This window comes from Typopeltis vanoorti, chromosome 4 (genome assembly GCF_054136105.1).
Source record: "Typopeltis vanoorti isolate ZY-2024b chromosome 4, IOZ_Tvanoo_1.0, whole genome shotgun sequence".
Taxonomy (NCBI): Eukaryota; Metazoa; Arthropoda; class Arachnida; order Uropygi; family Thelyphonidae; genus Typopeltis; species Typopeltis vanoorti.
In genome coordinates, this window is record NC_143552.1 from 91,857,786 (window position 1) to 91,871,058 (window position 13,273).

General features: G+C 37.0%; 1 protein-coding gene across 1 annotated transcript in view; it reads left to right on the forward strand.

The window, feature by feature from the left end:
- Positions 1-13,273, forward strand: part of LOC150107495 (uncharacterized) — a 1,121,546-nt gene that overhangs the window by 500,572 nt on the left and 607,701 nt on the right. Inside the window, exon 35 of the mRNA XM_090392112.1 lies at positions 5,745-6,203. Coding sequence (XP_090248238.1) covers positions 5,745-6,203 — 459 coding nt within the window. The remainder of the gene's footprint in view (positions 1-5,744; positions 6,204-13,273) is intronic.

Consider the following 13,273-nt stretch of genomic DNA (forward strand, 5'->3'; position numbering starts at 1 on the left):
CTGGATTCTTGGATGTAGGCTATTGAGATGACTGAGGAAGGAGTCTAACGTGTCTGGGCCATGAGGCCAAATGGAGAACACATCATCTACATATCTTAGCCAGATAGAAGGTTTGAGTGGGGCTGAGTCTATGGCTCATTTTTCGAAATCTTCCATATAGAAATTGGCAAGGGGGGGGTGAGAGGGGGGAACCCATGGCAGTTCCTTCTATCTGCTTGTAGATTTTGTTATTCCAAGAGAAATACCCAGAGTTGATGGCAAAGGAAAAGAGATCTAAGATGTCAGAGGGGAAAACGTTTTCTAAGAGAGATAAAGTGTCAGTTAAGGGAATGTTGGTAAACAAAGAGGAGATATCAAAGCTTACCAATATGTCTGTATTGTTCAAGGTTAAATTTTCTGTGAGGGCTTTAAAGTGGGTCGAGTTTTTTATATAGGAAGCTGAATTTCCGGTGAGGGAGGATAGAGAGTTGGCCAGCTGTTTAGACAGTCTGTAACAAGGTGCATTGGTGGCATCTACTATAAGTCTGAGTGGGGAATTGGGTTTGTGGATTTTTGGTAAACCATATATTCGGGGGGGGGGGGGGGATGGGAGCGGAAAGGTTTAAGTTTTTTCGTGATGTCAGGGGGCCAGGAGGTTCCTTTTTTAAGTAAGATTTTTAATTTCTTAACTTGTGTTTTTGTGGGGTCGTGTTCTAGCGGGATGTAGGTAGCGCGATCGCGGAGGATAGTGTTCATTTTACGATTGTATTCGCTGGTATTAAGAACAACTGTGGCATTACCCTTATCCGCTCTGGTGATGACGATACTTTTTTCTTTGCGTAGTTTCTGGAGAGCCATGCGTTGGGCATAAGATCCATCTGCCTGGAAGATCCATCAGCATCCATCCGCCTGGAGGAACACAAGTCGTACATCGTTAAACACAACTATGGCCATTCAGGCTTGGCTGACCATGTTTTGGACACCACCCACAGAGTATCATGGAAGAAAACCACCATGCTCCACCACAGCAAATTCAAGAAAGAGATACTTTTCTTAGAAGCAGCAGCAGCTCTCAGAAACCAACCAAATCTTAACAAATACGGTTGCATTAAGCTTCCGAAGATTTGGGAAACGCTCATCACCAGAGGTCCCACCTTACATTCCAGGCCACCTACTACCGCCCTTAGAGAGCGCTCCACCTAGATAGGACTTTAGTGTCACCCACGTGTTGGGCTTAGTATTGTAAGTTTTTGTGTGCATGTTACATTAATTGTTTTTGTAATCCCCGTAGATGTCCTAGTGACTAGGACGAAATATAGGAGTATTAAATTCTAATTTAATTCTTTCTGAGTGTTGTAAAAAATCCATTAAACCTCCAACATAACATCAACATATTGTATTCCTTCTAAGATATTGGGTACATGAATTTTATTTTCATGCCATTTGAAGATGATCCATCTATTAGAGGGTCTCGAGCATGTCTTTGACTCTCTTCAATGCACATTCCAATATCTTTTTTATTATGAGATTTTCGTGTAGCTAGACCATCTTTGACATATTCTCAAGAGTGAGTCCATGCCAAATGGTCTACTACATTTGCTCAAAGGAGATTGAAAGCATGTTGTTCAACGATGTTATAAATGTTTGATGGCAAATCGACATATGGATTTGGATCCCTATTCAGAATTTTTTTTACTGCTGCCTTCTCTGCACAAGAGAGTTTACCAGATGTTACTGCCACTTTTTGTGGTATACAGCCTTTGCACCTTCTGATGAGTGCTGCATTGCTCTGTTTTTGTTTAGGATTGTGTTACAGTGTGCAACTTTGTTACACTTCACCCATCATGTTCTACATTCAAAACATGACGAAAGGCCTAAACATACAAAGTGCACTGTTTTTAGGTTCCTTGTTCTGTGAATTTTTTACCGTAATAGGTCCTCCTGGAATTTACTATACCATAACACAATCCTACAATGTACACTGCCTTCCTTAATCCTAATATTATTATTGTTATTATTAATATCCAACCTCCATGGAGTCAAACGACTCATTGCAGCCTCGTGTCAAAAGATCACTGAGCCATGCCTTGAATCCATTCACAGTTTCTGAACTCACCACACTTTCAGGCAATACATTCCACTCAGCAATCACTATCCATGCAAAGAACTTGCTTGTATACTCTGCATCCCAACCTTGCCTACCAAATTTCAAGATCTTGCACCCTGCAAAATGAAACCGATAGCTCTAATTATTTGCCCACTCACATAGTCTATTTTCAGACTCCCTCCCTGCAAGGCCACAGAGTCTGCGCTACTCTCATAGCCGTAGCCCTTCACAACTTTTGAATTATCAGTGGTGAATAGGAGTGAATACCACTCCCCTCCTTATACAATCAGCTGATTCCTGTCTTGAACCAATCAGCTATCCAACTTACTAGTCTATTATCTAATCCCATCTGTTTCAGTTTAGCTTGTCATGTGCCAGTCTATTAAAGACTTTTGAAAACACCAGTTACACAACCTTATATGCATCTCTTTTATGGAGTGAGTTTGTCACCTTGTTGTAATACATAAGCAAGCAGGTTGTTGAAACATGACCTTCCCATAACAGACCCATATTGACATTCATTAAGATTACTGCTTTTATCAACCTACTCCTGAATTCTAATACCTTAACAACAATTCCAAACATAGATTAGCATATAATTTGTTGATTGTATTTTAATGGTATGGCATATAATTTGTTGCCTTAGTATTATTCCCCACCCCTTTGTGAAGTGGAATAATTTTTCCCGCCTTCCATTCCTTTGGGACTTGCCCTGTTGCAAGACTCATAATAAACAGTTGCACCAAAGGTGCCATTAATTCCATAGGGCATTTCCTCAAGACATATGGTGATATACTGTCAAATTCTACTGTCTTATTAACATCGAGTTTACTTCCTTCCTCATATACTTCCTGCTCATTCACCATCAGTCTATCCTCCACCATACATTTATATGCGAGCTTCTTTTGATGTTGCCTTCAACAAGATGAAATGCACTGATAAACTGATCACTGAATAATTCAACCATATCTTCTGCATGGGTTACCAATCTGCCAGTGTCATCAACTAGCATCATCCTTTCATAGTCATTTTTTCTTCTAATTGCCACATATTGAAAGAATTCACTAGGATTTTTTTAGTATGATTGGCTAATTTCTTCTCATACTACACTTTTGCTCCTTTATCAACCGAGCTACCTTCCTGGACTGTTCTTTGTACTCTTCATGCACCTGATCATTATCAACATTCATCTTGTGTTTCCTCCACATTGTCTCCTTCCAGATTTCACTCTTAATCTCTTCATTCATTCATTTTACTACTACCTTGTTTAGCCTTTTCACCTTTGCAATACATTCACACATTGCTGCTGTTAATTAGCTCTTTATCAATGCCTAGGTAGTGTCTATGTCCTTCCCAATCAACTCCTCTTTCCATGTTATAGCTCCCAGTTGTCTCCTCAGCTTTCCATACTCATCAGCCTTATAGTTCCACATATACGTCTTCTTTATAGAAGTTCTCAACCCATGTGATCACTTCATGGGGGGGGGGAATTAGACATCCCATTCACAATTGCATGCTCTGATTATATAACCAGATCTAAGATTCTACCCTCATGTTCCCTCCATTACATAGTCTATACTGTTGTTCATTAAGAACTTCAAAAATTCATTCTCCTTATTTTGCCATAGTTGAAATCACCCTTTACTTGCTCACTAAGCCAAGCTGCCTATACATTTCTTTGTCTCTACCTTCTACATTCCCTGGCCTATAGCTAGATCCCACCAAATATCTCATTCTATCAACCTGCACTTCACACCATACTGCTTCAAAACCACTGCTACTTTTTTCTCCTTATATACCAATCTTGCATGGACATAATTTCCCTGCTATCAACAGCAACTCCCCTTCCCTTCTTACCTTTCTGTCTTCACAAAAATCATCATATCTCTCCATTTCTGTTCACTTATTCCAACCATTTTTAGGCACATAAATCTAATGAATGCAACAATTTCACCTCCCTTATTTCTGACACTCTTCTACATTTAGAAATAAACATCATAACAATTCATTTCTTGGTTATTCTTCTTGACTTTAACCTAAACAGAAGTTTCCACCTTTTTTTTCTGGAGAATACTCAAAATATATTGTCACCCTTTTATCACACTGCTTGATTGCCAGTATTTACTTCTTCCTCTCTTATTCTGCTGATCTGCTTTTACCTTCTTAAACCCTCCTTTTCTCTTATGTTTTCTTCTTCTCCTTCTCTAAATTCCATTTACTCATTTTACTCTCTTGTATAAGTGATTATAGGGGACTCTTTCTTCAACCATACCATAAAAAATTAGTCTTCTTGACAAAACTCAGCCATAGGGTTATTATTACTATGTCTGAGTCAGTGACGGCCTGTACAAAAGCACTGCGACACTGCAGCACCCCCAAGGAAAAAATGAAAAAAATTAAAATTTGTTTGTGTTTATAAATAATAACAATGCTTACAACATTATATAAATGCAATACAACATGTTAAAGGTTACAGCTTATATTTTGACATTCATTGAATAGTTAATAATTGGAATTGTTCGATTAACGCTTTAGTTTATGAAACAAATGCACTGCGATCTAACGCTGCTAGTTTGCACTTGTCATTGCACAGTTACGTCATTCCTGACTGTAACTGCTCAGACGGCAGTGTATTTTTAGTATGCTTACGCGCCTTATTTCTGTGAGATACGAAAACGTTTATTATTGGTGCATCTGTGTAGTGAACTATTTTTTTGTAAATGTTATTTTATTTTGTTAAAATAACATATAATTATTTATTTATTATAGATACAAGGCTGAATTATGACAAGTGTCACTGTCGAAAATATGAAAAGAATTATATTTTTTCAATTATCATTACACAAAACAAAAGCACTGCAATCTAATGCTGATATTCGTTTGCACTTGTCATTGCTATTGATATGAAACTTTTATTATTGGTGTTTGTTCGTGGTGAGGATGAAATATTTTTAATAAAGCAATTTTTGGTATGTAAATTTATTTATTAATAAATTTGTTACTGATTAGGAAAAAAAAAGTTTTTTTTTTTTTTAATATGCAGCACCACCACTGGTCTGAGTTCTAACAATTTCATTATGACACTTCTGAATTAAGGAATGTGTGATGTTAAACTTCATCAAAAAATAAAATAAGCTTAAAAAATAAAGAAATGTAAAAATTATTGATCTGCAGATTTTAATGACTTTTTAGCTGAGTTAAAAAGAAAAGTGTACTTTTTATGAAAGTGGTAAATGCTTTAAAAAAAGGATGGGAAAGAAAAAGATCAGTTCTGAAGAATTAATTTAATGTATGGAAATGATATGTTTATTTATCTCATTACTTTATTAACTTATAAAATTTAATAATGTCAATATTTTTAATCCATAATGAATTCAGCAGTAGGCAACTAGTTAAACTAGATTTATTTAACAGAAGATGACTATGTAACTATTTAACAAATGAAAATAAGCAAAATATTACTTAATAGAACATAGGAATTTGTTAGTTCTATGACTAATAAATTCCTATGTTACCTAAATTAATAATTAGATAATGACTTATAATTCCTACAAATTAAAAAAAAATAAAAATAATAAATTCCTGTGTTCTATGAATCCTTTTTATTGTTAAAACTTTCTTTCATCAAAAAAGTAACACTTTGTTTTGTTTCTTTCAGATTTTTCTATTGGTGAGAAGCTTTGAATCAATGATTGTACAGTTTGAGGAATGGGTTGGAATAACATTGGAAAAAATTGAAGGAAGAGATGCATCTCAAACAGATATTGATGGATTTGCTTCTGTTATTGAATATACTATGAATCAGTGCAATTCCAAGAAAGATGAATATGAGGAAATGATGAAGAAAGGAAAAAATCTCATATCTAGAAGAGATGTTACAGATACTTCAAATTCCAGAGATAAGCTAAAGACATTAGAGCAACATTGGAAGAATATGATTGATATTCTTGCCGAAAAGCAAAAACTGAATAAAGCATGTTTGGAACAATATACTTCTTATGAAGCCCTTCGAATTAAGGTATTAGAATTGCTTAGCCGAATGGAAAATAAAATTGAAAACCTGGAACCTGTAGCTGTTGATAAAGAAATACTTAAGAGTCAGCTGTTGGAGGTTAAGGTAAAATTTAAATAGTTAAAAAATACTATAATTTTGTATATAAACATTCCTTTTGCATGATTATATATATATATATATATATATATAATCATGCATTAAAATATAGTATATATTTGCTGCATAGCATAATCCTTCACCAAAACTTTTTTATCACTGCCTTAAAACATTTCACTCGCAGTTATATCACTGAAGCTGTTCTTCATTAATGCAGTATTAGCAACAGTATTCATATTAATGTTAGAAACCTGATTACATATAAGGGTATACCATTCTCTTCAGATGACATCACAGGATTGATAAATCTCAGTAGCATTAAAAACAACTTCCATGCCAAAACAGGAATTAATATTATTAATGGCATTATTATTGATATAATGACAACAATGGATAATAGTAAGTGGTATTAGGAAACTCCTTAATGTATCTGTATGCTTCTTTGTTGCTAACTATTTTTGATATGTTACTTTAGTAATGTTTCCTCACATTTGTATTCTTTCACATATATATGTGTTCTCAGGCTAGTACATCCTATTCATGTGGGATACCTGTTCATAGTAGACTGAACTCCCAGTAATAGTATTAGCCCTTTTTTATGTTTTTCATCTTTGTCTATTCTTTTCTTTATGTATTCTTTGCTTGACTTCTCCTGAGTCTTTATTACTGTCCTGTTTTCCAGATCAACAATCACTAGAAGTCAGTGCCTGATGGGCAACTGTGTTTGCCATTCATGTGACCTGTGGATATTCAGAGAGGAGGGGATGATCCTGGCTGCTGATTCGGTAAGACTGAAGGTCTGGAAAGGATCAGTCAGCTAGCAACAGGTGAACATTTAATTGGTAAAATATCACCGTTTCATATCCAGAAGAATTTGAAAAGTTAGTAGAATCCCTGTAATAATCTGGGGAAAAACTGCATTCAGCAGACTTTCTCATTGAGACATCTGCACAGAAACAATCTGAGCAATTTGTGCAGTGTGAATTTAGCAATACCAGGTCACTGCTCATAAAAATGAGATTTACTTTGAATTAAAAGATCATGGAATTTCATCCATAAGAAGAATTTTCATATATAGGGATGATATATTAGTACCTACAAGGAATATAATCTTATATTTAACATCCCTAAACCCACAACATCAGTGTAAGCAGATTATCTCAGTTATGCTGTTAGGCTCTACATCCCAAACCCTTTCTGATGCTTCAAATGTCAGAAACACATACATCCAGCAGTATGAGCTTGATGTGGATCTGCCATCTGTGCCAAATGTAGCAGTAAAGAGGAGGAGAACAAAGACTGTAAGTGCATAACATCCAAGTGGTCTGATTTCAAGCAAAAACATCTAACTTACCCTGAGCAATCCATAAATGGAAGATTAAAAAGGAGATTTGAAAGTACTGAGCAGAACATACCTTGTAAGGTATATTCTGCTCATTCCTTTCATGAAAAGAAACTCTTTTACACTGAGAAGGCAGCAGTAAAGAAAGTGCAAAGTGGACATTAATTTCATCATCCCTGAGTGGTATAATTTACTAGCAATATACCCAAAGCAGATTAAAGGAAAAAATGAATGTGGCTTTACTTCTGAAAATGCACCAAAAATGGTTCCACTATATTTAAATCCATTAAGAAATAAATTGGATACCTTTGCCTGCCAAAGGAAAATAAAAACCATATAAAAAACTTAGTGTCTTGGATGGAGTAGAATTTGATGACATATTGAAAATATTTTGAAGTAGAAAAAGCCATCAAAAGCCTGTGATGTGGAAAGGCAGTGGGAGAAGATGATAGTCGACCAGAAATGCTCAAGTACGGAGGTATAAAAGTCTTACGGCGGCTACACTGCATAATTCAGAAGGCCTGGACAGCAGGACGAATTCCAGATGATTGGAGTAGAGCTCTCATAGTACACATGTATAAAAAAGAAATAAAACTGAATGTGAGAATTACAGAGGTATTTCCCTACTGAGTGTGCCTGGTAAGATTTATTCAAGTATACTTGAGAAACAGTTGCGAAGGATTGTGGAAGAGAAGCTTGATGAAGAACAATACTTAGTCTTTATTTGAGTTGTAAATCAGCAGTTAGAATTGAAGGAAGTACAAGATAGTTTAATGTTAAATTTGGTGTCAGACAAGAATGTACATTATCCCCTCTATTGTTCATTATCTATATGGATCACATTATGAAGAAAAGTGATTAAACCTGTTATCAAAATTGAAGATGTTAATCTCAGCTGTTTACTTTATGCAGATGATGTTATACTTCTAAATAAATCCAGTACAAGTCTGCAAGATTCCCTGACTAAATTGAATAACTGTTGTAATATTGGTATGAATTGGTATTGAAAATATCAATGCTGTTGTGAATGGAGAACCTATAGAACAGGTAAAACATTTCAGCTACCGTTCTGCTGGATCCTCCAATTTGTCATCTCCGTCTTGCTGGATCCCCAGGTTTGTCTTCCCAAACAGCAGCACAATAACAGCTCATATCTTAATGGAATGTAACAAATTTACTGCTGAGATGTATATCACAGAAGTTGCTTTAAAAACTACATATGACTACAGCACTACTAAGGGTGTATTATATATACAGATTTACAAAGTTCTCTACAGTAATAAGGTATCTAATGCTATAGAAACATCATGGGGCTGTCATATCCAGTACATCTTCTCTCAGTTATGGAAGCTACATTTGGATCTCAAGCCAATCAGGATTAAGGGAAATGAGACTGTATCTCCAGCTAGGTAAGCCCATTTCTCAAGCTTTCACCATCTGCTGATCCCTTATACCCATTATAGGCATGTGAGGCAGAAAGAATAGACCAATAGAATAAAACAATAAATTAAAGAAACAATAGAAAACAATAGTAATATGAAGGTCCTAAGATGAACATTATCAGTTGGAACAAAGGAAATAGCTGCTGTAAGAGGAAAAAATGGTGAACTTATAAAAAATAGAGATGCAATAATCAAAAGAATTCAGGAATTTTATACTGAACTCTATGAAGACAAAGACCGAGACATCCAAGAATCATCTATGGATAACTCGAGTGAGGAAGAACACGATGCCCCTGAGATCTTACAAGGTGAAATGGAAATGGCACTGCAGGAAATGAAAAATGGAAAGGCCCCAGGAGAAGATGGAATTATGGTAGACTTCTTAAAACTGGGAGGAAGCCCCCTGTTACCAAACAGCTGACTAAACTCTTTAATAAATGCCTAAAACAGAGAAATATTTCAAAAAATTGGAACAATTCATTTCTAATATTAATTTTTAAAAAGGGCAATAAGGAAGAAATTAAAAACTACAGACCTATAAGCCTACTCCCCACCATATATAAAGTCTTCACAAAAATTATAAATAATAGAATAAAATCTAAACTAGAGGTAATGCAATCCTGTGAACAAGCTGGATTTAGAAAGAATTACAATACTTTGGACCATATTCACACATTAAGATAGCTCATTGAAAAATCAATTGAATACAATAAACCCTTATGTCTGGTCCATATAGAACTACGAAAACGCATTTGATTCAGTTAAAACATCTGCAACACTAAAAGCACTTGAAACCCAGGGAACTGAGAAACTATATATTGAAACACTAAAACATATTTACAATAATGCAACTTCTGTAATTCTTCTTCTTCTTCTGCAGCTTCTCCCACTTAAGTGGGGTCGCTGTTGATGATGAGTCTCCTCCACATCCTCCTGTCTTAGGCTGTCACCACATCCAAGTTCTTCATCCTCAAGTCCTCTTCTACCAGCTCCCTCCATCTCTTCTTTGGCCGTGCACACTTCCTCCTTTCTTGCACATCCATCTGCATGATCCTTCTTCCCACATATTCATCCTCCCTCCTCATCACATGACCAAACCATCTCAACCTTGCCTCCTGTATCTTTGCTCCTAAGTTCGTAACTTTCACTGTTCCCTTCACATAGTCATTTCTCAGACGATCCTTTCTGGTCACACCGCACATCCACCTAAGCATTCTCATCTCTGCTACTCCCATCCTGCTGATGTTATTTTTCCTCAGGGCCACAGTTTCTATAGCATATGTCATAGCTGGCCTCACTGCTGTCCTATAGATTTTGCCTTTCAGATTGATCGGCACCCTCTTATCGCATAACACTCCAGCCATCTCCCTCCAGTTCCTCCAACCTGCTTGTATCCTGCATCTCACTTCCTTCTCAACTCCGCCATCTTCTTCCACTGTTGAACCTAAGTATCTAAAGTCCCTCACCTTTCTGATGATATTTCCTTCCAGCTCCAGATCTGTCTCCCGGCCGCCGCCCACTGTGCAACACATATACTCTGTCTTACTTCTGCTCAGCCTCATACCTCTCTCTTCCAGTACTTTTCTCCATCTTTCCAGTTTAGTTCCTGCTGCTTCTCTTGAATTTGCACACAGCACGATGTCATTTGCATACAACATTGTCCAAGGTGCATCTTCTCTCACCTCCTCCGTCACCACCTCCATCACAATGTTAAACAGAAACTGACCCTTGATGAAAAATTTACCAACTAGCTGTTACTTGCAAGTTACTTGAAAACTTTCTGTCTGTCCCAGACAGGTTCAAACACTTGTCTTCACATTTCTGTACATCTCCCGCACCAACCTGACATATTTCTCCAGAACCTTCTTCTCCCTCAGACACCTCCAGACTTCTTGTCTTGGCACTCTATCATATGCTTTCTCCAGATCAATAAATGCCAGATGTAGTTCCCGTTGTTTCTCTCGAAACTTTTCCATCATCTGTCGTAATCCAAAGATAGCATCTGTTGTTGATCTACCTGGCATGAAGCCAAATTGTTCCTTTGCAATCTCCACCTCCTTCCTCAATCTTCCATCAAGAATTTCATTGTGTGGGACATCAACTTTATTCCTCTGTAATTTTTAGTCTTGTGCATTCCCTTTACCCTTTTAAATGGGGACAAGAGTACTCTCCCTCCATTCCTCAGGTATATTTTTCTGTTGGCAAACTTTCATGAACAGGTCCCACAGCAGGTCAATTCCCTCTTCCCCCAGTGTCTTCCATGCCTCCACTGGAATCCTGTCTGGGCCCACCGATTTTCCATTCCTCATCCCCTTCATGGCCTCCATCACTTCCACTCTACTGATGTTCTGCACCATCCCCTCAGAAGGCTGCCCATGTTTTCTGTGAGTCCTTGCATTTTACTCATTCAGAAGTCCCTCAAAGTATATTCTCCATCTGTTTCTTATGTCCACATCCCTCCAGAATACTCTTCCTTCAGCGTCTTTGATCTGCCTCACATGTAAGATGTCCTTTGCTGCTTTATTTCTACATTTGACTAGTTGGTAAATTTTTCTCTGTCCTTCCTTTGTTTCTAATTGATCATACAGATCTCGATATGCCATGGCCCTCGCCTGTGCCACAACTCTTTTGGCTTCTTGCTTTCTCTCTCTGTACACCTCTCTGTCCTTTTCCACTCTTGACTCATCCCACTTCTGCTTTGCCTTCCTCTTAGCTGTCACTGCCACTTGTACGTTATTATTCCACCACCAACACTCCTTCTGCTCTCTAATCTTTCCAGATGTCTCACCAAGCACCTCGATTGCACAGCTCAGGATTACTTTTGAATTATGTTTCCACCAATCTTGTACACTTTCCAGTCCATCCGAAATCCTCTCTAACACCCTCTCCCTAAAACGATTCCTCACACTCTCTTCTTTTAAGTGATACCACTTAATTGTCTTCATCCCATCGCTTCCAGAGGTGCTTATCTTCGATCTTATTTTAAAGTCTGCACACAGCAGTCGGTGTTGCTATGCCACTTGATCTGTTGGAATTACTTCTGTAATTAAATTATATAAAAACAGTGAAAAGTTCTCAATACAAAAAGGCATCTGGCAAAGGTGACGCCATACATCTCAAATTATTTACAGCTGCACTAGAGGAAGTCTTTAGAAGCCTTGATTGGGAAACAAAAGGAATAAACATAAATGGAGAAAGGCTGCATCATCTGAAATTTGCAGATGATATTGTCCTAATATCAGATAATCTGGAAGATCTGGAAGAAAGGCTAAATCAGCTAAATGAAGCCTCCAGAGTAATTGGATTAAAAATAAATAGAGAAAAAAACAAAAATAATTATGAATAAATACATAAACCATATAACTGACAAAGTTTGAAAACCATGAAATAGAACAAGTTACTTCATATGTATATTTGGAATTATTATCCTTTGAGGATTGCCAAAGAAAAGAGATTGAATGAAGAATTCACCTTGGATGGATGGCTTATGGGGATATGAGAGACATATTAAGAAGTGACATCCCTATGAGTCTAAAAAGGAAAGCTTTCGACCAGTGCATACTTCCTGTCCTAATATACAGAGGAGAAACATGGACTTTAACAGAAGCCTTAAACAAAAAAGCTGAGAACAACACAACATCACATGGAGAAAAGTATGCTAAAAATAAGATTAAGCGATAGGAAGACAAATACCTGGATACGATCTCAAACAAGTGTCATGAATATTGTAAAATACGTTAAACAGGCTAAGTGGAGATGAGCTGACTGTATTGCCAGATGCAGTGACAGGAGATGGACTAGAAAAACAACAAAGTGGAGACCAATGGATGGAGCAAGACAAAGAGGAAGACCGAGAAGCAGGGATGAACTGGAACAAATTGCAGGAGTGAGATGGATGGGAGAGAGGCAGAAAACCGAGTGGTCTGGAAAAGCATTGAGGAGACCTTCATCCACCAGTGAACAGAACCAAAAGTTGAAGAAGAAGAGGCAGAAACTTTTATCGCAGTGTCTGTCATCATGGAATGAATAGCCCAAGAAGCTTTATTAAATCAAGCCCCTGAAATTAAATAAGGGCCATCTAATGCGGGACTGTAAAGAGGAAATTGTTCTTCATCATTTGTGTGGCTCCAGACTAGCTATTGATCATGTTTTAATCTAGTGCCCTAATTTTGTCAATGCATGCATTCTCTATTTTAATCAGATTCATCATGTGTTACTTTCATTTTTAAATTTTCTTAGAGTATTAATATTTATCACCTTATATGGACTATAGCGCCTCTGTAGCTCAGTTG